We start from the raw sequence: 24,192 nt of genomic DNA on the forward strand, positions 1-24,192 counted from the left end.
TTTCATTGCATAGTTGATGTAGTTTGGGGAAAAGAAAAAGAAACGAGTTATTATCAATGAACTAAAATTCTCAAAAAGAAGGAATGCTCAATGAATACTTCATACAAAGGAGGAGTATTGCCATTGGAGTACACCAAATTTCGTCAACGTGTACGTCACGGCGCAAAGGACGAGTTTGTGTTAATACTTCTGGTCGGAGGTCAACCTGAAATGTTTTTGGGTGACGGTTGAGAAACGAAAGTAGAGTGTGTCACGTCAGTTACCATTTTTGTGTTGGGCATTATTTTAGTGGAAGCCTTTCCCTTAGAGGAGGTGAGTTTTTTAACCATTTGATTTCTGGAACCAATATCACAACCGAGATCACTTTCTGTAGATCTGCCGGTTTCCATTAAGCTACGGACAAGTACAGCCTTTGGTATTTTCCAAGAAGCGTGGGTCGTCCAACCATCTCGAACGTTTTTGTTCTGGTTTGGAACCTTTTGGATCCCCAAATACCGTCTTTTGCTGTCGACCAGTTTTGAAAAAAAGGAAGAGTCGAATTGCTCCAGTTCGACATATATCTTTCGAATCCAGGATATTTATAGTATCGCCTGACAACTGAACTGTTTCGTTTTTTAACCCTCCAGACTACTCGACCTCTCAGACAGCCTGTTGCTGATAACATCCAGAAAAGAAGGGACTCATTTGGTGAGGAATTTCCAATTTTTACATCGGAGTTGATTTCCACTACACAGACAACCTATTTTTGGAAACCAACTTTATACCTGGTGTTTCCTTTTTGAATTATATGTGCCTACAAGCATGTAACGTTTCAAAAATTATTTCCAACGTTTCAATAATTATTTTGTGTAGACGTAATGAAAGTCATATGAATTTACTTTATAACGTTGTTTTGTAAGATCCTACTGCAGCTGCAGCGGCGTCGTATTATTTCCTTTGTTGTGTTACTGGATCACATCCTTTTTGTAATGAAAACAATAACCGCTTTTTGTCTACCATATTTTGGTTTAGTCTGCAGCAACTATTAAATAATTTTCTGACTATGCATATTTTTATTTCTTGATTTTAGCAAAATCAAATCAAGTGGCGCCCCATCCAAAAAAAGGTTGTTCCACAAAATAAAAAACCCACGACCACTGCTCTCCCAATATAATGACTGCCGTTAGCAACTTGTTACCTTTTTTTGAAATTCTCTATTAGCCGTGGACTTTCATTCGATCATCATAAAAAAATATCAGAAAGAGGTAATAGTATTTATTCAATCAAAGTATTATGTATTTATCCACTTGTTAACATATCTAAAGGGGAAAAAATCTTGTCCAATAGAAGTATTTTGCAACGATGAATCAATAACGATTTGTCTATCTCTGAAGTATGAATCAGTATGATTATTGTTGGAGGGAAAAGAAATCTGAGAACTATCTGAACAAGAGAGATGTCATTGTAACCATAGATTCTCTTGACAAATCAGAGGATGTCCGCAAACTATCTTGAAACTGATTTATATATGTTCTTGATGGAGTCATGATTTCATCTATTACATTCAGTGTTCTTCTTTTAAATAATTTCCATTGTTGATCTGACATGTTGGTGATTTCATCTAATAAATTCAGAAGGAACATTTTGCGTGTATTTTCTGACTCCCCGACTTACCTTTGCCTTTCCTTCATAAAATTAACAAAAGTTCTATCCACCTCATCTAGAGGCCTTTTACGCTTGCTTATTTTTGTTGGAGGTATTGAACTGTTTTGTGAATGAGGCACCTCAGCTGACGGTAGATTTATTTCTGTTACATCAGAATTGCATTGCTCTGTCTGAAAAAACGGGTTGTTCGGTTGATAATCCGATGCCTTGGTTGAGGCTGCTTCACGATCTTCTTCTAAAGACGATTCACCGCCATTTTTAGCTTCATCATCCGAATTTATAGTATTATTTTCTGGTAAGTTACTAGCCTGTAAGGTGTTGCAGTTTTGACATGTGTTAATACAAACTGCATAAGGTCTGTTAAGTAGTATTGTTTTTTTGTGCACTAGAACCACTTGGGGCAGGTTTCATATGCCTTACAAAAACTGCCCATAGATTCTTCCATTTCTCCTTACAAGCAGCCCCTGAAACAAAATAACATCCGTAAAACAACAATGTAAAAGATATACTTTAGAAACTTGTTTAAAATAACAGAAAGCAAACCTCTGTAAGGTTTAATAAAATAAGAACATATTTTATTCTGAATTTATAGATAATTGTTTAGGTGCAATCGACGGGAAACATCTGAATTAAAAAAATACTCAATTCCGGATCCACTAACTATAATTACAAACATTATCATTCTGTAGTTTTGATGGCTTGTAGCGACGCCGATGGACTTTTTACAATGATTGAAACAGGTTTTGCTGGTAGAAACAGTAATGGCGGCATATTTAGAGCTGGTCAAATGAAACAATGGATACAGAGAAATGGAAACATTCCTCCACCTTCACGGTTACCCCACGACCAAAAAGAAAATGATTTTGCCTATTATTTTGTTGCAGACGAAGCATTTCCGCTTTTGAAATATGTAATGAGACCCCCATTCACAGCTTTCCTTAAACAACAAAAAACGCATTTTTAATTACAGATTAAGTCGTGATAGAAAAACCATTGAATGTGCATTCGGCATGGCGTTGCAAAAATTTCAAATATTAGAGACGCCTATACGATGTCTCAAATTACAGACAGTCATTCATATAATTAAATGCGAATGTATTCTTCATAATTTTATCCGAAAAAATGAAGGTGCACCATTCGCATTAAATGTGCAAGAAGAACAAAATAACCCAGATTTTCCCATGATTCAACAAATACAGCAAGAAAATATATTACATATTGATAATCATTCAACAGCATTTAATTTAAGAGATTATTTAGCAAGTTACTTTTTGACTCCGCGTGCACAATATCCATGGCAATGGAACGTTATAACTCAAAATTTAAAATTTTCTAATAATATATCGTTTTTACTTATTTATAAAAATAATCAAAATAAAATATACTTACCAGACATATTCATTTATTTTCCTATTATATTCCAAGCGCCTTCTGTAATATCTTTTCTAGAGTATTGTGACAATTTATAATTGTACAAACAAGGAATTTTTTTCATTTCCTGGACAAATTTTAAGTTCAAACTTTGTTCATTCATCTTTTTCTTGGAAGAATCAACGGAAACTGAAGCAAGTCTCTCGGCGACCGACACTGCTAGTCTCTTGGCGACTAATCACTTACAAGTACGCTACCGATCTGTGACTGGTACGTCCGTGTACGAGATATGATTTGAATCTACATGCAGAGACGCGCAATAAACTGACAAGTGTTGCAAGTATTTAATCAGTCAGAAACCAGTTGCTCCGTGGATGAGGGGCCTTATTATAGTATGATTATATTTAAAAATAAAATAAAAAAGGGTTATATGACTCTTCAATAATAACTTTCTAGTTTTTACTGATGCCAGAATTTATTTGTAGATACCAGTTATTTTTTATATTTTTTCCTGTTAAATCCGTTTTTGAAACTAATTTCATTGTTCTTTATAATTAATGTAATTTTTACTAAGAAAATAGTTTATTAATCAATAAGCGAAAAAGGTGGCGGTTACAAACGAGCGCGTAATGGTCATTCCTCGTAAGTAGAGTAGGTACTATATTTTTTCAATGTTTTATCAAGAACAAAGTAAAATAAAATTCATTTATTCATTTGTGAACTATATTCCGAAAGAAATTATCTTCAACAAATATCATGAGCAACCTGAAAAAAACATTGAAAAATGTTTTGAATATCTGTTATTTCATTTGTATTCAAAATAGTTCAGAAAGTATACCAACGGTATACGCTCTCTACCACTCCACCACTATCCACGGAGATCCTCACAAGTTAGGGTGTGAAATAAAACTAAATCAGTTTTTAAATTATCATTTTTAAACACTTCTAATTCATCTATCGGACTATCAGTTCAATGTTTGATTTTGACGTTTAAGAAAATATTTCACAAACATTTTTATTTCTAAATGCGTTTCGCTAACACCGAGGCTTCCTCTATAGAATCTACATGCTACCTTTGTATATATAGTCTATATACAATAATGCTACGGTTATATCGAGACTTTGTATCGCAGGCGAATGTTTTTGTATCCCGTCGGCAAGCGGAAAGACCAAAAGGTTTGGATGTTTTGTCTGTTCTTGTAAACAGAGTTCGCTATGTGGAAACGGTCGACGACTACAACAAGCAACTATTCAGTTCACTATTTCATTCAATGTGTAACTTCATGTGACATTATTTCTTTATTCAAAGCACCGTACATAAGTAAACAGCTTCTATAGGTACGGTGTTTAAAGTTTAAAGTTCTCCATTATTTTTATGTCATTTATCAAATCTGCCATAATTTTATCCGTCTTCTTACAAACACGCGAGTCTGTTTTGGAAACTAAAACACAAGTCTGTTTTGGAAACTAAAACAGGTTTTTTGTGTTAGGGAGTGCTTTAGGATCAGTGCTTTGTACAGCCCTGGATATTATCTTGTTGGGAGTATTGGAAGGGACAGCCCTGAAGGTCACCTGATAGGTTTACATAAGAGGATGATACATTCCTTTGTGTGAAAAATATGTTTAAGTTTAAGTGAGTCAATCAAGGGCTAAGGTTAATAACAGGTACAATGAAATCAACACCCATAAACGCATTACTAGGGGAAACTGGGGAAATAAAATTAGAATGTCGTCAACTCTTGTTAGCCTCCAAATTTCTGACATACAGACTGGCATGCAACTCACCAATAATCCAACTTATCACTACCCTTAAATCAATCTGCGATGAGAAATTAGGTTACTGGAAAAATAGAGAAAAACCATATTTAGTAACAGTATTAGAAACTCTACAACCTTATAAAACTTGGGTATATACTAATGAGATTCCTCCTTGTTTTAGCTTTAACTTTAAGATCTACACACATGAAATGACAGTAATAAATTTAAATATGGAAAAAACAAATATTGATAATAATATGATATTTGAAATAGCCACTGAAGAATTTAAAAATCAATATAGGTTCGTATATACAGATGCATCCAAAAAGGAAGGAAAAACTGGTATAGGGATCTTTATACCAGATATAGATTATTCCTTTTCAGCCAGGGTCAACGACATATTAAACATATGTGACGCAGAATTAATAGCTATCCACGAAGGTATGATGACATGTTTAAGAAAAAAATTTAAAAAAAAATTAATACTTACGGACTCCAAAAGTGCACTAGAAAAAATCTTGCTGAAAAAGGTCACTTCCAAAATCGACCACATTAGTCTTTCGATCAGGAATATGGCATATCACGCTTCTTTAAACAATATCATTTTCAAATTTGCATGGATACCTGGACATTCAGACATCATAGGGAATGAGAGAGCAGATTGTTTAGCAAAAATAGGAACCAATTTGAACATCCCATTAAAAATCAAAATAGACAACAACACAATATACTCGATTTTAAAAAATAATATCATAAAAAACTGTACGTCGCTATGGGAAAATGACATTATAAAAACAGGTAAATCCTATAACAAAGTCCATGAAAAATACCCCAGTAAAATAGCATTATTCTCCCTACCGTACATAGATAGGAGACACATCACTACCATAATACGGATGAAAACCGGTCATTGTCATACTAAAGAACATCAGTACAAGTTAGGAATAGTTGATCTCCCATACTGTGAATGCGGTCTAGTAGAAAACGTAAACCATATTTTCCTGGAATGCCCTATCAATGTTATCCCTAACAGAGATATTTTGAACTTATTAAACATGGTATTAATTCCCCCTTTAACATATTTCAAGTTTTTCGTAATCTGAATATACAAATCACAAAGATTCTTATCCAATTTTTAGATTACAATAAAATCAAACTATAAACCTTTAATAAACTAAATTTCTATACTTAAACTCCACCATATATCCCAGAACATTTTGTTTGTGTATCTTTGTCAATCCCTAACATTCTCATAGCACGAGAAGAAGTAGACAAACAAACACTAAGAAGTCGACAGCATGATTCAGAATTAAAATATAAGGGTTGTTACTGAGTGCTAACCCAGACAAGGACAACCCCCCGTATTGAGCTGGCCCCAATTGCACCTAAACAGGAAGCATCGGCCAATAAAAAAAGAGAGAGAGAGATGTTTAAGTGAGTCAATCTGAAACTGACGTTGTTGTAGGATAGACTAGTAAATATATAAAGTAGGTTAGACTAATAAATATTATAAAGTAGGTGGTGTTATAAGTGATTTCATCGTCGGTAGCCAGTGAGGCATTCCTAACATCTCAGAAGAGGGATCTACGTCGTTTTTTTTTCTTATGCTCCACGTTAAAGGTTTGAAGATGGCAGGACGGCGATCAACAAAATGCCGTAGGAGGTAGAGTTCTTCAGAATCTTCATCAAGTTCTGAAGATCCGTCTAGCAGCAGTGAACGACGAGCTCATAGAGAGAAATCGGGTAAATGTAAAGGTCGGAGATCCAGGGTAAGAAGCACCTATTTTGATTTTTGTGAAACAGGTGAGTCGAAAAATGTTTCTACAATTTCTGTTCTTGACCCAAAGTCTGATTCGGTTAGAGACTGGTTGAGTATTGTGGATCAACATGCATCATGTTTTAAATGGGACGATAATACAACAAAAACTATTGCTTTGAGTAAACTTGGAAATACTGCATCACAATGGTTTCAAACTTATATTCAAACGGAAATCGGTTGGGTGAATTATTCGAGGGCTAAATGGAAAAAAATTCTTTCTACCACTTTTCAGTCGGTTAGGAACACCCATAAATTTTTTATGGAAGTTGCGAATCACAAGCCATTTGAGGGGGAATCATTGTACAGTTTTCATTTCGATCACCTAGCTAAAATAGAAGCATTGAAAGCGAATTTTTTTGACGCTGATAAAGTGTCACTCATTGTTGGCGCAATCGGGGATGACACGGTTGCGTCGGCTGTGAGAGCAGCTAATATTACAGATCTCAATCTCCTAGCAAGTTATTTGAGGGACAGAACATATGCTGAGTCACGGCCAAGTCACAAACAAATATATAACAATACTTCAAATATCAAATTAGAACAGTCAAAACCTTCTTAGAAGAATGATAAAAATTTAAAAATACAAAGCACTCAAATTTAATGTTTTTATTGTAATAAACGGGGACACAAAAGAAGCGAGTGTAGAAGTTATAATATAAGGAAGTGCAATTTTTGTCATAGAAAAGGTCATATAGAAGCCGATTGTTACAAAAAAGACAGAGCGAGGTAAAATCAGAGAAGTTCATAGAAAAAACACAAAAAATTAATGTGATTGAGAGTTCCAATGAATATAAATTCTATCAAAAAATTAAAATCAATGACACTTCCCTTTTGGCTTTTATTGATTTTGGTAGTGACTGTTCTATTTTGGAACATGAATTGTCACAGGAGCTTGGACTAAAAGTGTGCAAACTATCAGTTCCCTGCATTATTTAGGGATTAAAACTAAATTCATGATTAGGAGTTGAAGTTGGGGATTAAACCAACCGGCAAGGATAACTCAGGGATTAAACTGAGTTACAAAAAAAACAGTCATAATTTAGGGATTGAACTAAATTCATGACTGGGAGTTGAAGTTGGGGATTAAATCAACAGACACATACAAAAGTTGGGGATTGAACCAACAGGCATGAATAACTTAGGGAATAAACTAAGTTATGACACATACACACATATACAAATTACATTGTTTTTATAGGTTTTCATTGGAACGTTTGTTACAGATTGTCCTGATGGGTGTTTGAACCCATTTGAGGCCAAATGGGGTAGCAGGATGGCCGAATGTTAGGAAGGGCGTTAGGATTAGTGTTTTGTACAGCCCTGGACATTATCTTGTTGGGAGTACTGGATGGGACAGCCCTGAAGGTCACCTGATAGATTTACATAAGAGGATGATACATTCCTTTGTGTGAAAAATATGCTTAAGTGAGTCAGTCTGAAATTGACGTTGTTGTTGGATAGACTAATATATATTATAAAGTTATAAAGTAGGTGGTGTTATAAGGGTTTTCATCGTTGGTAGCCAGTGAAGCATTCCTAACATATGTGTCTGTTTGTGAAAACTGAACTAGTCGCAAGCAAGTCAGTTTGGTGAAAATCCGCCCTAATATGCGACCTCGCAAAACCTCAGAGATGTTTCTTGGGTTAATATATGTTTCAAACATTGACTAATTACTTTCTTGGCTTCGTGTTTGAGTTACCCATATTCCATCTACTCAATCCATTATTCACTTTGGTTTTCAGAATTCGTGACAATACTGAAACGGGTATAATAACTATTTTGCAGGTCTGCAGGTCAGCAAATTGTTCTCAGTAGACATTGATCTCGTAATCTTGTAGGAGGACAAAAATTTTTGGAGGTCGGGTCTGCCAGACATGAATCTCGACCAGGTTAATCATTTTCAACACAAAAATTTTCCCACCCCTACCCAAAAATTTCACAATTCTCAAAAAATTGGAAATAAATTTTGCAGGTCGGCGGAAATTCTGGCAGGTCGGGTCTGCGAAACATGAATTTCGACCAGGTTGATCATTTTCGACAAAAAAAATGTCAACCTCCACCCTTTGAGTATGGAAAAATTCCACATTCCTCATTAAATTTAAAATAAACCTTGCAGGACGGCAGAAATTCTTGCAGGTCGGGTATGCGAAACATGATCTCAACCAAGTTAATTATTTTCAACAAACAAATGTCAACCCCCATCCTGTAAGTATGGAAAAATTCCACATTCCTCATTAAATTGAAAGCAAACCTTGCAGGTCGGCAGAAATTCTTGCAGGTCGGGTATGCAAAACATGAATCTTGACCAGGTTAATCATTTTCGACAAAAAAATCTCAACACCCACCCTTTGAGTATGGAAAAATTCTTGCAGTTCAGGTATGCCAAACATGAATTTCGACCAGGCTGATCATTTTCGACCAAAAATTTTCCAACCCCCACCCAAAATTTCACAATTTTCAAAAAATTGAAAATAAATTTTGCCGGTCCTGTCGTTACTTCTTTTGTAAATTGTTTCGATTTCTTCAAAATATAATTCAGACAACCCAATAAATTCAACAGGTAGGTACCCTAACACAATGAAAATTCGTACTTCTTGGTTATGGAAATTTCTGCCGTAATCCTTCTTTCAAGGTTTATTTATCTCCAATGAATTATAATTCGTAATATTTTTATAATTCTCTATCCTGGAAGTAACGAAAATATTAGTTTTTGGTAAAAATTCGATTGTTTTATAATTTGGTATGATCAAATAGGTAGCATCTCAATTCATTAACCATCTTAAAGGCGTAGATGTGGAATTTTTCCATACTCATAGGGTGGGGGTTGAAATTTTTGTCGAGATTCGTGTTTGTCATACCCGACCTGCAAGAATTTCCTACCTGCAAAATGTATTTCCAATTTTTTGAGAATTGTGAAATTTTTGGGTGCGGGGGTTGGAAAATGTTTCTATCGAAAATGATTAATCTGGTCAAGATTCATGTTTGGCATACCCGACTTGCAAAAATTTCTACCGACCTGCAAGGTTTATTTTCAATTTATTGAGGAATGTGGAATTTTTTCACACTCAAAGGGTGGCGGTTGAAATTTTTTTCTCAAAAATGATCAATCTGGTCAAAATTCATGTTTAGCATACCCGACCTGCAAGCATTTTCGCCGACCTGCAAAATTTATTTTCAATTTTTTGAGAATTGTGAAATTTTTGGGTGGGGGGATTGGAAAATTTTTCTGTCGAAAATGATTAACCCGGTCAAGATTCATGTTTGGCATTCCCGACCTGTAAAAATTTCTGCCGACCTGCAAGGTTTATTTTCAATTTATTGAGGAATGTGGAATTTTTCCATACTCAAAGGGCGGGGGTTGAAATTTTTTTGGTCGAAAATGGTTAACCTGGTCAAGATTCATGTTTGGCATACCCGACCTGCAAACATTTCTGCCAACCTGTACGGTTTATTTTCAATTTATTGAGGAATGTGGAATTTTTCCATACTCAAAGGGTGGGGGGTTGAAATTTTTTTTGTCAAAAATGATGAACATGGTCGACATTCATGTCTGGCAGACCCGACCTGCAAGAATTTCCACAGACCTACAAAATTAATTTCCAATTTTTTAAGAATTGTGAAATTTTTGGGTGGGGGTTGGAAAATTTTTCTGTTGAAAATGGTTAACCTGGTCGAGATTCATGTCTGGCAGACCCGATCTGCAAAAATTGCTGTCCTCCTACAAGATTACCAGAGCAATGTCTACTGAGAACAATTTGCTGACCTGCAGACCTGCAAAATAGTTATACCCTATCGAAACATATATGTTAGAAAAACCACATAACCGTGCATGCACGGTTATCTCAATGAGTCTTCAAACATCATACTTCAATTCGTCAACCGTTCTTACAACTGCCCTGTATTAACAGTTGCCTAGTAAATAATACAAGGATTCAAAAACATAATACATTACCACAGAATATTGGAACTATGACATAACCTTGAATTTTTGTTATTAACCTTATATCAACACAAAATATGTGTTACTACCAGCTTTTTTCAATGAAAATGACTACAAATTGATAATTATAGGTATTCTATACACTGTACCTTATCACATTGAAATTGGCTTCGTTAAAATGAATGTATTTTTGAAACAGGTATTTGGGAACAGAGGAGTGTTAATGATTAGTCCTTACCATTACAATGGAAAATTCAAAAAGCAATATTCTTATAATAGAGCTGTTAATGAAGCTGAAAAAATTGTAGGATATCCAACATCATTTTTGAGGTTGAGATGGCTGTTAAATGATGAACTTGTCAATGTGGCTTTGCACATGAGAAAACTCATAGGAACCAATCATCCATTGCTGAACACTGCCAAGTAAGCTTCTAAATGTTCAACCAATATTTTTTCATAATGATAATAAGATTATGAAAAAGACCTAAATGACAATATCAATTTTTTTTTTCCAATTACCTACATATGAACTTAATAAAATTTCTGCTTCCTACATAAAAAAGAAGTTGAAATTTACATTTTATTTTCTGAATGTCCAAGCATATTGAGCATTGGGTTCAGATCTAAAAAAGGGCTCTGGATCTCAAATTGGGCAGGAATGTTGAAATAATACCTAATTATTTATGTTTTTTGTTTCAGAGAACTAATTTTGAATAAACAAACTCCAGCATGGGGTCTTATAGTATTATTGATTTCCAAAGCAGGGGGACTGAGTAGAGAATTCCTCCATGTGGAATGTGACATCACAGCAGGTATGTCATCTTCAGAATCACGAATTTATTGTTTTTGTAAGAGCTACCTCTTTCGTCAACTAGAAAGTTATGGTCAAATTTATTTTTTTCTCTCAATTTAGGAAAATTTTAAAAGTTCCATTATGATTGCAAATGTAGATTTTCTTACTCAAGATGTTTTCATCCATTTTCAAACTAACTTGCAACATGGAAATAAGCGGGAAATCAATACTCCCTTTTCATAAAAAAGCAAAAGATTTGAGACAGTATGTTCGATTGGGAAGGGTTTATGTATTTGTTAAGTATTTCATAATAATGAATCCCCAGATTGAAGGTTGCAAATCTTTGCCATCATTTTGATTGTTAGAAGTAGCAATAACTGTGCATTTTTAATATTTAAAAAATGCAATGTGCGAATAATATTTGTAATGACGCAGGGGTAGACAATGAAGTTGTTTGGTCGAATGTTTGAAAAACATATTCAAATGAGATCAGTGGATTACCATTTTTATTCAGAAAATAGTTATCCACTAAATCTAAATAATATGGAGTGTGTTTGATTCTCATACCGATAACCTTTTTTTTAATTAGGAGTACGTGACAAGGGGGCTCGAGGTTTGGGGCGGAGTTCCAAGGAGGCCCGAGGGGTGAGGCGGAGTACTAATGGGCCCGAGTTGTGGGGCGGTGTCCCAAGGGAGCCCACGCTCTTTGAATCTCTCCAATACTGATTCCATCCTTCTTTGCATCGCTTACGTCACACGTTTCTTTTCTCCACTCACGTTTGTCATGAAAATTGTAAAAAGTTTAGCTCCATAATACATGGGATTTTGAGCCAGGACCAAGCTTGCTCATCTACTCAGTTGGCATATTGTTTTAGTTACTGTAATTTTAAAGTAAAAATATAAATTACTAGCTGTTGCCTGCTCTTATATTAACGTAGGTACAGCCGAAGCTACTGAACCTATAATCTTGAAATATGCAGGTAGGTTCTTTGTATAGCGTAAATAAGCATCAAGAAAGGGAATCAGGAATTTCCACCAGCAAGGGAGAAAAATAGGGGTTCAAAGATTGTATTAAATTTCGTCAGTTTTGAAGTTTTGGGTTAATAAAAAAAGATTGTAACTGTTACAATTTCTTGTATTTTAACCTATAAAAATATTCGCAGCAGGCCTTGGTTTTTGTAGAAAAAAAATGATATTTGGTCCCAAAGTACAGTTTTTTGAGCTCTACAATTCAAAATGTAGTTCTTCAAAATTGGAGAAAAAATGCAAACATTAGGGAGGTGTCCCGCTTTCAAATAGGTCACACTGTATGTGAATGGCTGATATATTTTGTATCAAATGAATCAATGAAAATAATCAGATGTCTCTCGTTTTGGATAAATTTGTTATACATCCAACCTGAATTCTATTTATTTCTTAGGAATTCTCCATAGTCAAAGAAATCTTGCTGAAATTACGGAAATGGTTCGTACCAGTAACATCATCCATAAAAGCATCCTCAATATATCCTCGAATGACAAAGACATTGATGTCCTCAATTTTGGCAACAAACTGTCACTCTTAACAGGCGATTACCTTCTCAGCAGCAGTTGCAAAGAATTGGCTGAACTCAAATGTCATGATGTTAACGAACTCATATCCACATGTCTGAGAGATTTGGTTGAGGCTGATTTTATTGAACCAAGGGATAGGTAAAGTATTTGAATTTGATTTTTTTTTTCAGAATATCCCTTCAGGAGAAAAAAATGAGGTTTTTTTAAGAAAGTTTTGCCACTTTTCAGCCACTTTATTGATTTTCTGAAGTCTCCACTCGAAGACATATAACGTAATTATAATTGACATTCGGTTTATAAAAGAAAATTTCATGAAAAAATATTCAACAAAGATATGAGATGAATGTAAATTTCTATTAAAATTTTTATTTCCATACAATTTTATGCAAAATTTAAATAGTAAGAGATAACAAAAACTTGAACATGAATTTGATAAAAATATATAATACTGTTGTAAATCATTCCATAAAGAAAATAACACCGGCCGCCACTGGTGGCGGCCAATCGTGACGTAGCTAAGAGCGCGCGAATATACGATGTTCCGTACCGCTCTAGAAGCAGCGAGAATAATGCTACCGATTCCGATGGAACTTCGGCGAAATTTCTATTGTATTCGATTACGATATATAAACGCTAGCCTCAAGCATATCGAGACAGTCAAGTGGAAGCTACAGTGCGGTACGCGAAGCGTGTTTGTTGTATTTAAAGTGAAATAAAGTTAAATTTGATTATTCAGTGTTGTCAATTGGTCAACCCACGGGGAAATACGTAACAATACATTCTTGCTAATTTTCAAAATGAGCATAAAATAATGACCGCCCATCGCCCAACAAAGACTACATACCCAATATTGATTTCTGGAAAGTTATCATATTGTTTTAAATAGTTCATATCATGAAAAGTCATTCTGTAATGATTGATATCGATATCAAACAGAGGAATTAATCAAGTCCTGATTCACTAATTATGAATATGAAATAACTTCAAGCAAGAGAACAGTTTTTTCAAGGAAAAAACAAGCATTACAGGAAAATCCTTGAGGCACTTTAAGAGCGGTGCCTGTGCGAAAGCAGTGATTCACATTGATTCACATCTATAGAAGAGAGGCAATAAAAAACACAAGTCTGTATTAAATGTTTCAAAGTTGAGAGTGACCCAAGTCGGATGACGCCCTGTATAAAAGTTATATGGAAATATTCTGTTAGTCAATAGAAATGCATCGGTACATTAAACATTTTCATTATTTCTGGGAATAAATTAGATACCGTCAAAAATATAATTTCATGTATTTTAGTTTTTCAATTACATTTCCAGTACCAAAATACTTCACTCAATTTTTTGTTATCAATCAATAGTATTTTGAAACTGGTAATTCTGCCACATTTCAATCAACTCGATTCCAAAATATTGTTGTCAATAGCATTTTGCACAATTTCTCTTTTCCAATATCAAAAATGTAAAAAAATAGTATAGAATATTTTATTGTGTTGAAGGTGAAATAGTTGTGCCCATTTTATACTATAAATTTCATGATACACAATTATTTTTTGCAGTCAAAATAGACCCATTCCATCACCTCCTTTGAAAGAACATAAAGAAGTTGTTGTGTCTAATCAGTTCGATGACGAAGTTTTAACGATATCGGAGGTATTAGGAAATGCTAAAGCTGAATGGACATTACGCCATTTGTTGGATGGAGCCAGTTTGTTAGCAAAGTGTTGTCAAGTAGGTTTTGTTGTTGAGAGTGAATAAAATAGAAGACAACCTTTCTTTTGAAGTTGAAATAGAAACTCTCATCTCCTTGATTGTATAACTCAAACTACTATGCGATAAATGATATTATTTTATTATCATCTTCATTATTTTCAGGGTACTCTTATTTTAGCGGGTCATCCGAAATCTTTCCAAAAGTTGGGCTATTTATTTGGTCGGAATATGGCTCTAGGTTGGCAAGCCCGTGCTGATCTTTCGGCTTTCAATCCATTGAGAACAACGGAGCCCTTCAGTCTTATATGTGCTCCTCTGATGTTTCACCTTCAAGATAATCAGGAGTATTATCCGAAGTTTTTGAAAATGGTAGAAGAAAACGACATCGATTATAGAGAGCTAAGAAATGTTATTAGAACAGGACATGGTCTGGAAAAAACAAATAAAATGTTAAAGGAGCTTTCTGAAACTGCTCTGAAAGTTCTTGAAGAGTTTCCAGACAATAGTTCTCGGGATGCCCTTGTTAATATTATCAATTCCGCTTGAATAGTTATTATAATTCATTTCCTGTTAAGGTGAAACCCTTCGGGAAAGTATCTATAAAACAGTGGCAAATTTCTAACCTTTCTTTGATATTCCAGACTATCAAGGTTGCAAGTGATGTTCGTGTCTACAATCAGGTGGATGGCTCTTTTCTGGATGGAATCCTGGTTACTTTCACCCCAATGCGAAATCACTTTGAGATCCTCATTAAGATATGCAACCTCTTGCTGCTGGTAAGATGTGCATCCGCAGCTGATGTCCTGGAATCCAAGTGGAATGGCGAGATACCTGTGCTGTAGTCTTTGATATACAATAAAAAGATGGTTTCAGACAATATGGATTCCTGGGAAACACCAGGAATCCAGGATATCGAGAGATACCCATCGACGGCCACTTGCAGGGAACATTCTTTCAGAAAGCTGAAGAGCCATACACAAAAATAATCCAACAAGCCTCGTGCTATACACGGTCAATGGCCTTAGAAAAATCAAGCGCAACATCTCTTGAGTCTCCATGTTTCTCAATTGCGTTATTCCAAATATGGGTGACAAATATGGACGGTTGGTTCGACGTGGGTGCTTTGTTCTCTCACTCAAATCAACCGCCGTGTTGGTCGCTAATTCAAGCCCCAGGCTGAACGATCGATTTTCACTTGCTATCATCTCATGGAAAAAATAATTCTATGGTTCTCCATTAATAGTCTTTATATCAATGCTAGCAAGACACAGTTCATTATTTACCACACAAAACAAAGAATGGCTGAAAGTATAGACATTCATTTAGGGGAAACGACTCTAGACAAGTGCCACACCATTGAATTTCTAGGTGTAACTATGAGTGATACACCTGATTGGGAATCTCGCATAAGTGAAACAATAAAAAAATTGAACAGTAAGCTTTACCAGATCAGATGTATTCAGAGAGTAATTAATATAAATGTTCTGAGAAATACAATCCCAACTATCATATGGAATTTTGTTATGGGGCATGTCTTCAGCACAAAAACTATTCCTAGTACAAAAAAAATGCATACGTGCAATGTTAAATAAAAATCAGAGATAATCATGCAAACTTCTTTTTGAAAAATTGAATATACTCCCATTTTTCTGCATATATATATATATATATATATATATATATATATATATATATATATATATATATATATTTATATATATATATATATATATATATATATATATATATATATATATATATATATATATATATACATTTATATATATATATATATATATATATATATATATATATATATATATATATATACATAAAAACAGAAAAAAAATTCCCTGTCATAATGACATCCACAATTACGCAACAAGATTCAGTCATCATCTTTACACACCTTTATCATCTTACATCATCTTTAGTGCAGCCTAAAACGACAAGTATAAAATAAAAAAGTGTTCAAAATGTTTTCGCAAAAGGCCAAGAAGTAATTTTGTGTTGATCTAGGAAAATATAATAGGTATGTCACCAACTGAAATCTAACAAATGAAAGTTGAAGCCATTTTATTAATTTCACTTTTGCACTTATGAAATACTAGTACGATGTTGCTGTATCGCTGCTGTTCCAATGTTTTGACAGAATCAACGAACTTAGGCGTGCGCAACGTTATAGAATAGTGCTTTCAAAAATTGTTCTACAGCGCCATCTAGTGGCGAGTAACAGAAAAATTGATAGCCTAAAAACCGTTCTATGAAAAATTACTCGTACACATCCATTTTTATATATTAGATAAAAACGTTAAAGACATTGTTTGTGCCTCTTAGATTGTTATTTTAACTGGGAATGAATTTTTTTTGACAAATAAATAGCTTATTATTAGCAAAATTTAAGCACACCACTCTTTTTTAAGGTTTTCAGAAAAAATTATTATTAAACAAAAATTCATTATGTCGTCATAAGTAGCAAACTCAACTCAAGTTGTAAATATATGTGCGGTATTTTAGCTACTATGTTACACCTGTTAAGAAACACTTAGTTCTAGGAGTGACGGTATTGCGGCTAAAGCTGTAGATTGTATGACGATAGGATTTCTCACGTATAATTTTGATAAATATTATTTGTTGGGATGTTTTAGCTAAGAAGCTTCTTTCAAGCTGAACTTCGAAAGAGTTTTGTGCTAGTGTCATTAATAGTCTTTTCCTGTTTTTAGCAAGATCAAAACTGAAGCACTAGGTTACGTGAATCTTCGTCTAAAACGAACCACTTTTCTTATTTTTTTCCAATGACCAATATTACACGACATTATTAGGTCAAATAAAACTGACAAATTATACTCCATTACATGACCTCTAAAATCAATGTCTGCTCATTCTTCTTAAATGCTGCATTTTATTATTGGCGACAGCAAATATATAACGGAAGCAATTTGATTTTATAACAGTTATTTTATCAAATGGAAAAGATTGAATTTCAAACAGTGATTAATTTTTGGGAAAGAAAGTTTTTGGCTTTCTACTACTTCATCTTGATACAAAAAATGTGGAAATCTTCGAAGAAAAGAAGGAAGTAATCAATTTTAAAATAAGTAACTCTATACATGGATGTGTAGATCCTGCAAAGAAGCAACTTTCAGACACAAACTGGAAGAAAGCCCTCCTGAAACAGCTACTTTCATATAAACATTGAATTACACGAAAGAAAAATTCTTTCGAAACAAATACTTTTATATGAACACTGAATTATACACAAGACACTATTCTCCACTCAGTTTGTAGCCCAAACATTCGTTATGGAATAAAATCAGGAATCATTCACTGGAGTTCTACACTGAATGAATGGTAAAAAAAGGCACTTACATCGAGCACTGTCATCCTCACTGGTAGTGAGGATGACAGTAGTTGGGTTTGTTATCCAGTAAAAAACTTTGTATTACATCTTTCCAAGGACCGTTATATAACATAGGATAGCCAGATCCCTATACCAGCAACGTTGTCGTGCGTGAACCGAGTCCCCACTACTTTATGACATCACCGCGGACCCGTAGCCGTTGGAATATCGCGGTGTGTGACTGTGAACGCGATGAGACACGTTGTTAAGTGACGGTTTTTGTGTTTATACTTCTTCGTGCATCTAGTAAATGAAAGAATTTTTTTTACAATAAACATGCCAGGACGTCGTTGCGCTGTTTTTGGTTGTAACAACTGCCGTGTGTCCACAAAACTTACCGGAAAAGACATTGTTTACCACAACTTTCCTAAAGCAAATGATTTCGTATCGGGTACTGTACGAAAAGAATGAATAAGACGCTGCAAAAGAGCGGATAAATGGAATCCCGATACCAGTCAAATTTGTTCCGTTCATTTTACTATCAATGATTACGAAAGAGACCTGAGAAACGAATTATTAGGATTGCCTGTAAGGAAACTGCTTAAAAAAAGTGCTGTACCTAGTTTAAATCTGCCCCAAACCTGTACAACATATGTACCAAAAAATTCGTCGCGAGAGGCAAGGTATTTAAAAAAGGAAAAGGTGACACGTCACAAAGAAGAAATGGATAAGATTTTCGAAAAGGAGCCAGAAGCTACTTCAGTCGACTTGAACCTTACCATTTCAAGTGAACCATCCTCATTAGCAGGTTCATCTCACATCATCAGCAACGCTTTAATTGCATCAGAAAATAATATATCCATTCAGTATGAAAAGCTCCGCGAAAATTACTCTAAATTATGCAAAAAATGGAAAGTATGAAGCGAAGATTGAATTTACAAAGAAAACAGCTTGTTTATTATAAAATGAAAAGTAAGAAAAAAAAATCTCAGAAAGAAGAGGCCCTAAATGCATTGAAAAAACTTTTGACAGATAATCAAATTGCCATTCTTCTAAACAAAAAGAAACGCGTGAATTGGACTATAGAAGAGATTGCTGTTGCTTTTACTCTTCGTTATCTCAGCAGAAAATGTTATGTATTTTTGCGAACTAAACTAAATTTTCCTTTACCAGCATTGTCCACTTTAAGGAGTTGGGCATCAAAAATTATTATAAAGCCAGGCTTATTGAAAGATGTGCTAACTTTTTTGAAAGTAGCTGGAGAAAATATGTCGATCATGGAACAATATGTAGTAATTTCCTTCGACGAAGTAAAGGTTAAATCTACTTTAGAATATGATGTTGGCGAAGATCAAGTTCTAGGCAACTTCAATTTAATGCAAGTGTGTATGGTTCGGAGCCTTTTTTCCACTTGGAAGCAGCCTATTCATATAGGCTTCGACCAAAAAATGACGAAGGATATATTAATGAACATTATTACACAATTGCATAAAATATCATACCAGTGTGTGGCAATTGTCAGCGACTGTGGAAGCAGTAATGTTGGCTTGTGGAAAGATTAATCTGTTGATATAAATAAGACCTATTTCAACCATCCACAGACGGAAAAAAATATATATGTTTTTGCGGATGCTCCACATTTGCTTAAACTCATCCGTAATTGGCTTTTTGACAGAGAATTTGTTCTAGACAGTGACGGAAATATTAAAATATGTAAACAACCGTTGGAAAATTTAATAGAGTTAACTGATACAGAGGTAAATTCCTGTTATAAAATTTCGCAAAAACATTACTGTTGAAAAAAGTAAACGACAAAACGTAAGACTAGCAGCCGAATTATTGTCCCGCAATACAGCACAGGCTCTGTTACGATACAAACCTGGCCCCGACAAAACACTTGCTGAAGACCTTGGCATGTTTATAAACGATGTTAATTCTTGGTTTGATATTTTCAACGGTCATGTAAAAACACCACCTGATCCCAATCGTTTGAAAGCTCCTTATAGAATTTATTTAAATGAACAAGAACACCATTTAGATAAAGTTAAAACTATACTACTTGACATGAGAGCCGAAGGAAAACAATGTTTACAAACATTTCAGAAAGGGATGATAATGTCCATTGAATCTTTAAAGTTACTGTACCGGGATATCACAGCCGAATGTAAAGATGTACATTACATCTGTACTCACAAACTCAATCAGGATTGCCTTGAAAATTTTTTTTTCCCAACTACGGTGCCGAGGCCCAAATGAACACCCGTCACCATTAGAAGCCATGAAAAGAATAAGGATGATTATCTTAGGAAAAAATCCTGGTATTTTAGAGGCTCGGGTAATAAAAAACATTTTATAGGCTCGGGTAATAAAAAACATTTTATTTTTTATTGCTTCAATGTGCATGTTAACTTTTGTTTTCAAGGTAAACGCACAAGAAACGGTTCCTGAGGAGTATATGGTCGCTAGAGTTTTGGAACAAGCTAAGGTTTTTGTCGAGTTACCTCGAGAAGACGCATGTAACAGCACCTCTAATGGCACAGTAACTCAAAGTAGTAGCAGTGGAAGTTCGTTTTCAACATCTGACATTTCAGGAACTTCCGATACAAAATCACCAGAAACTACAGATGATGCTTTTGAGTATATTGCTGGTTTTATAGCAAAGAAATTTAAAACGACTCATCCACAACTAGGTGATTTTACTTATAAGATTAAATCTTATTTTTCTCCCAATATACCATCATGGGTACAGCAGCTTTCATTTGGGGGTCTTATTAAACCCTCAAGTGAATTTTTAAATAAAATTAAACAGTGGAACAAGCACTTTGAAATTTACCATGGCGACAACAAACTAAGGTAGTAGTGTAGTGCTCGGGTGAGCAACATGCAGAACAATAATAGTGGTACTTTTATATGTTGCAAAAAACCTTCAACGTATTCAACATGTATAAATTGTTTTGGAATTTTTCATAAAACTTGTCTCAATAGAGCAAGAAAAAATGTCAAACTTCTAGATAACAATCATGTTATCTGTTGTGAGAAGGAAAAAAATATGGAACATAAGGAAGAAATTAGCTTACTCGAGACAACAATTCAGGATTCAGATGATGCAGTGCTGAGAAGTAAACATTTTGAAAAATTAAAAATTGAATATGAAAATTTCACCCAGGAAGCCATTAAGGTGGAAATGGAACTAAACAATCTAATTGAAGAACAAAAACAAATCATCGAGGATTTAAACATGCAATTGAAAAACTTCCAAAAAAAGCTGAAAGATAAGATACCAGAGAGAAAAAACGTCAGTATACAAACAATAAATTCTCAGAAACATGCATCTACAATGACCAAGGACGACACCTCCAGTGGCGTAGACCTAGACAATTCACCAATTCCAACTCGGTTTCCAATGAAAAATGCAAAGAATGGTCTCGACTTCCCGGTACAAATGCATAACCAAGTGGAACCAAATAAAATCATTATTGTAGCTGGACACAATGGAAAAGACATTGCCAAATTCATGACAACACATAATAGACCTAATTACTCAATACAAGCAATACTGAAACCCAATAGTACTACAGATACCCTGATTGAGACTGCAATAAAACACTCAGAGAACCTATCAAATAAGGATGTAGTTGTCTTGTGGACAGATAGAACAAGTACCGATATTTTAAAGAAATTTGTTCCAAAGGTGCAGCACACAAATCCTGTAATCATCACACAGCCCTACAGATATGACAACAGAGAAAATGTAGATTCGATATACCATAGAAATCTGCAGTTGATAAAAGGATTACAAAACATGAACTTACCTCACACGTGTATTCTAGATTGTAATAACAATTACCACCAGAATGGATACAAAATATTAGCAAGAGGTAAATGGTACATAAGTAAAGCTATTTGGGAATATGTAATGGGATTAAACAACATAACCAACACAAGTGAAAGAGGAAAGATGCCTTCTACCACGGTAGATGTAAATTACTTTTCACACCAGAATAACTCTCTAGCCAATGAATTACAAGAATCTTTGAAAAACACTATCTTAACAGAAAACCCAGAAGAAAATTTTTTATACCCACGTCTATCGGAAGTAGCTCCAATAAATGTTCCATAAATGATGATTTTTTTAATCGAAACATATATCAATTCGACAATCCTGATGGTGAAATAGTTAAGAATCAAAGAACTTTAACTATATGTCATCAAAATATCCAATGTCTTGGCAACAAAATTCTACAGATTGATGAAATAACGGACTATGAACTTAAATGTGACCTATTGTTCATCTCAGAACACTGGCAAAACAATATGCAACTTGATGTTATAAAACTGAAAAATTTTAGTTTGTGTTCGTATTTTTGTAGAGTTTTTACTAAAAATGGTGGTGTAGCAATTTACAAGAATGATGAAAGCAGGTTAGAAATTTCAATAATTGATTTAACCAATTTCTGCATTGAAGGGGTCTTTGAATGTTGTAGCATTGCGTTATCTGAAAACAAAACGGTTTTTGCATGTATTTATAGACCTCCATTGGGTAGCTTTAAATGTTTTCTAAATTGCTTATACGGGTTACTGACATTATTAGGTGACAAATATGAAAACATAATACTAGGCGGGGATTATAACATAAATTTTGGAGTTGAAAGCAGAGAACTCAATCTCTTCAGTGATCAGCTGGCATGTTTCAACATGATATATTCTATCAAAGAACCAACCAGAGTAACGGCTAAATCAAGTACGTGTTTAGATAATTTCATTATCAGAGATGATTCTGATTACCAAATAAAAGTTGAAGACTTCAGGCTGTCTGATCATTATGCTCAAATCATTGAAATTCAAGTAGAAGATATAAAAAAAGCAAATAATAATGTGCAAAACGTCCGGCGATTTTTTTCAGAAGAAAACATTCGAAACTTCAAGGCTGTCCTACAGAAGGAGTCGTGGGATGACGTCTATAAAGAAATATGCCCAAACAAAGCTTATGAAAGTTTTAACAATATTCTTCAATATTATATTGAATTGATTTTCCCGGTGAAACGCTTCCGAAAGCAGACAAAAAAGCATAATTTTGACATTTTCACTCCGGAACTTCACGAACTGAAACACCAAGTAAACCTCTATTCAGAATGTGCTAAAGTTGATAATAATTATACGGAGATATATAAGAGAGTGACCCAAACGTATAGGGAAAAACTAAAAGCCAGTTATAAGCAGTGCGTAAATGACAAAATGTCTATTTCCAGCAACAAAGTCAAATCAATGTGGCATATGGTACATACTATTCAAAAAAAAGAATACGTGGTAAATGAAATAAAAATTCAACAAGATGGTATTGAAGTATCAAACATAGACATGGCCAACAATTTCAATAATGAGTTCTCAAATTTCATACAGCCGCGAAATGTAGACTTCGATTACATGAATAGCAATATCTCAATATGCGAAAAATCAATGTTTTTGCGTCCACTAACGGAACCCGAAATTATAGAATTGATAAAGAGCTTAAAGCATTCAAACGCAAGTGGTTACGATGAGATATCAAACAATTTATTGAAAAAATGTTCTTATGAACTTTGCAGCCCAATGACGTATATCATAAAGTTGTCTACTGAAAATGGAATTTTTCCGGATAGTCTAAAACTAGCAAAAGTAACACCAATTTATAAAAAAGGGGATAGAAACCTCTATGAAAACTACAGGGGAATTAGCTTACTCTCAAGTATTTCCAAGATTTTTGAACTAAATTTAAAAAATCAATTAATGTCTTTCTTCACAACAAATAACCTTTTTTCAGAAAACCAACACGGTTTCACAAAGAACAAAAGTACAGAAACAGCACTTTATGAGTTCAATGAGCATGTGGTTAATGCACTTGATGGTAAATTCCATATTTGCGGATTGTTCATAGACTTCTCCAGAGCTTTCGATTGCGTTAATCATGACCTGCTATTAGGGAAATTGGAAAGATATGGTGTAAGAGGAGTTGCCCTAGATTTAATGAAATCCTACCTGGAAAATAGAGGGCAACGTGTTAGTGTTGGAAACACTCTCAGTCAGTTGGCAACCATTAGGCAGGGTGTCCCACAGGGATCAATCCTTGGACCTATACTATTTTTGATATATGCAAATGACCTGATGAAATATTTTCAAGGATTGTCAACTATTCACACAGTAGCGTATGCAGATGACACAAATTTCATAGTGAAGGAAATTGATGTAATGACCCTACAGGAAAGAACCCAGGATGTACATAAACAAGT

General features: G+C 34.4%; 1 protein-coding gene and 1 long non-coding RNA gene across 7 annotated transcripts; both read left to right on the plus strand.

The window, feature by feature from the left end:
• The first annotated feature begins 68 nt into the window (after positions 1–68).
• On the plus strand, positions 69–1,041 carry LOC141485878 (uncharacterized). Its single transcript, XR_012467504.1, has 2 exons — positions 69–312; positions 374–1,041. It is a non-coding gene; the product is annotated as an uncharacterized lncRNA (long non-coding RNA).
• A 5,166-nt stretch (positions 1,042–6,207) lies between these two features.
• LOC111505887 (all trans-polyprenyl-diphosphate synthase PDSS2-like) lies at positions 6,208–16,205 on the plus strand. 6 transcript variants are annotated; one of them, XM_074183464.1, is made up of 6 exons: positions 6,208–8,017; positions 10,733–10,956; positions 11,233–11,345; positions 12,747–13,017; positions 14,433–14,604; positions 14,749–16,204. In XM_074183464.1, the coding sequence occupies exons 2-6, from the start codon at positions 10,757–10,759 to the stop codon at positions 15,130–15,132; spliced, it is 1,140 nt and encodes a 379-aa protein (XP_074039565.1). In that variant the 5' UTR covers positions 6,208–8,017; positions 10,733–10,756; the 3' UTR covers positions 15,133–16,204. The 6 variants fall into 6 exon arrangements, with proteins under 6 accessions (XP_074039565.1, XP_074039567.1, XP_074039568.1 ...); XM_074183466.1 differs by having other exon boundaries at positions 6,211–8,017; positions 10,842–10,956; positions 14,749–16,205; XM_074183467.1 differs by lacking the exon at positions 6,208–8,017 and adding an exon at positions 10,518–10,664 and having other exon boundaries at positions 10,842–10,956; positions 14,749–16,205.
• The last annotated feature ends 7,987 nt before the right edge of the window (positions 16,206–24,192 follow it).

This window comes from Leptinotarsa decemlineata, unplaced genomic scaffold, assembly GCF_025532065.1.
Source record: "Leptinotarsa decemlineata unplaced genomic scaffold, Ldec_3_MD MMD2_tig00026340_RagTag_RagTag, whole genome shotgun sequence".
NCBI lineage: Eukaryota > Metazoa > Arthropoda > Insecta > Coleoptera > Chrysomelidae > Leptinotarsa > Leptinotarsa decemlineata.

What these genes read in the sequence shown, in the direction of transcription:
- LOC111505887 (XM_074183462.1), top strand. Translation starts at nt 10,712, where the DNA reads ATGAATGTATTTTTGAAACAGGTATTTGGGAACAGAGGAGTGTTAATG. An exon ending in CCATTGCTGAACACTGCCAA is followed by an intron (nt 10,957 to 11,232) that starts GTAAGCTTCTAA and finishes TTTTTGTTTCAG; the next exon opens with AGAACTAATTTTGAATAAAC. An exon ending in TTTATTGAACCAAGGGATAG is followed by an intron (nt 13,018 to 14,432) that starts GTAAAGTATTTG and finishes TATTTTTTGCAG; the next exon opens with TCAAAATAGACCCATTCCAT.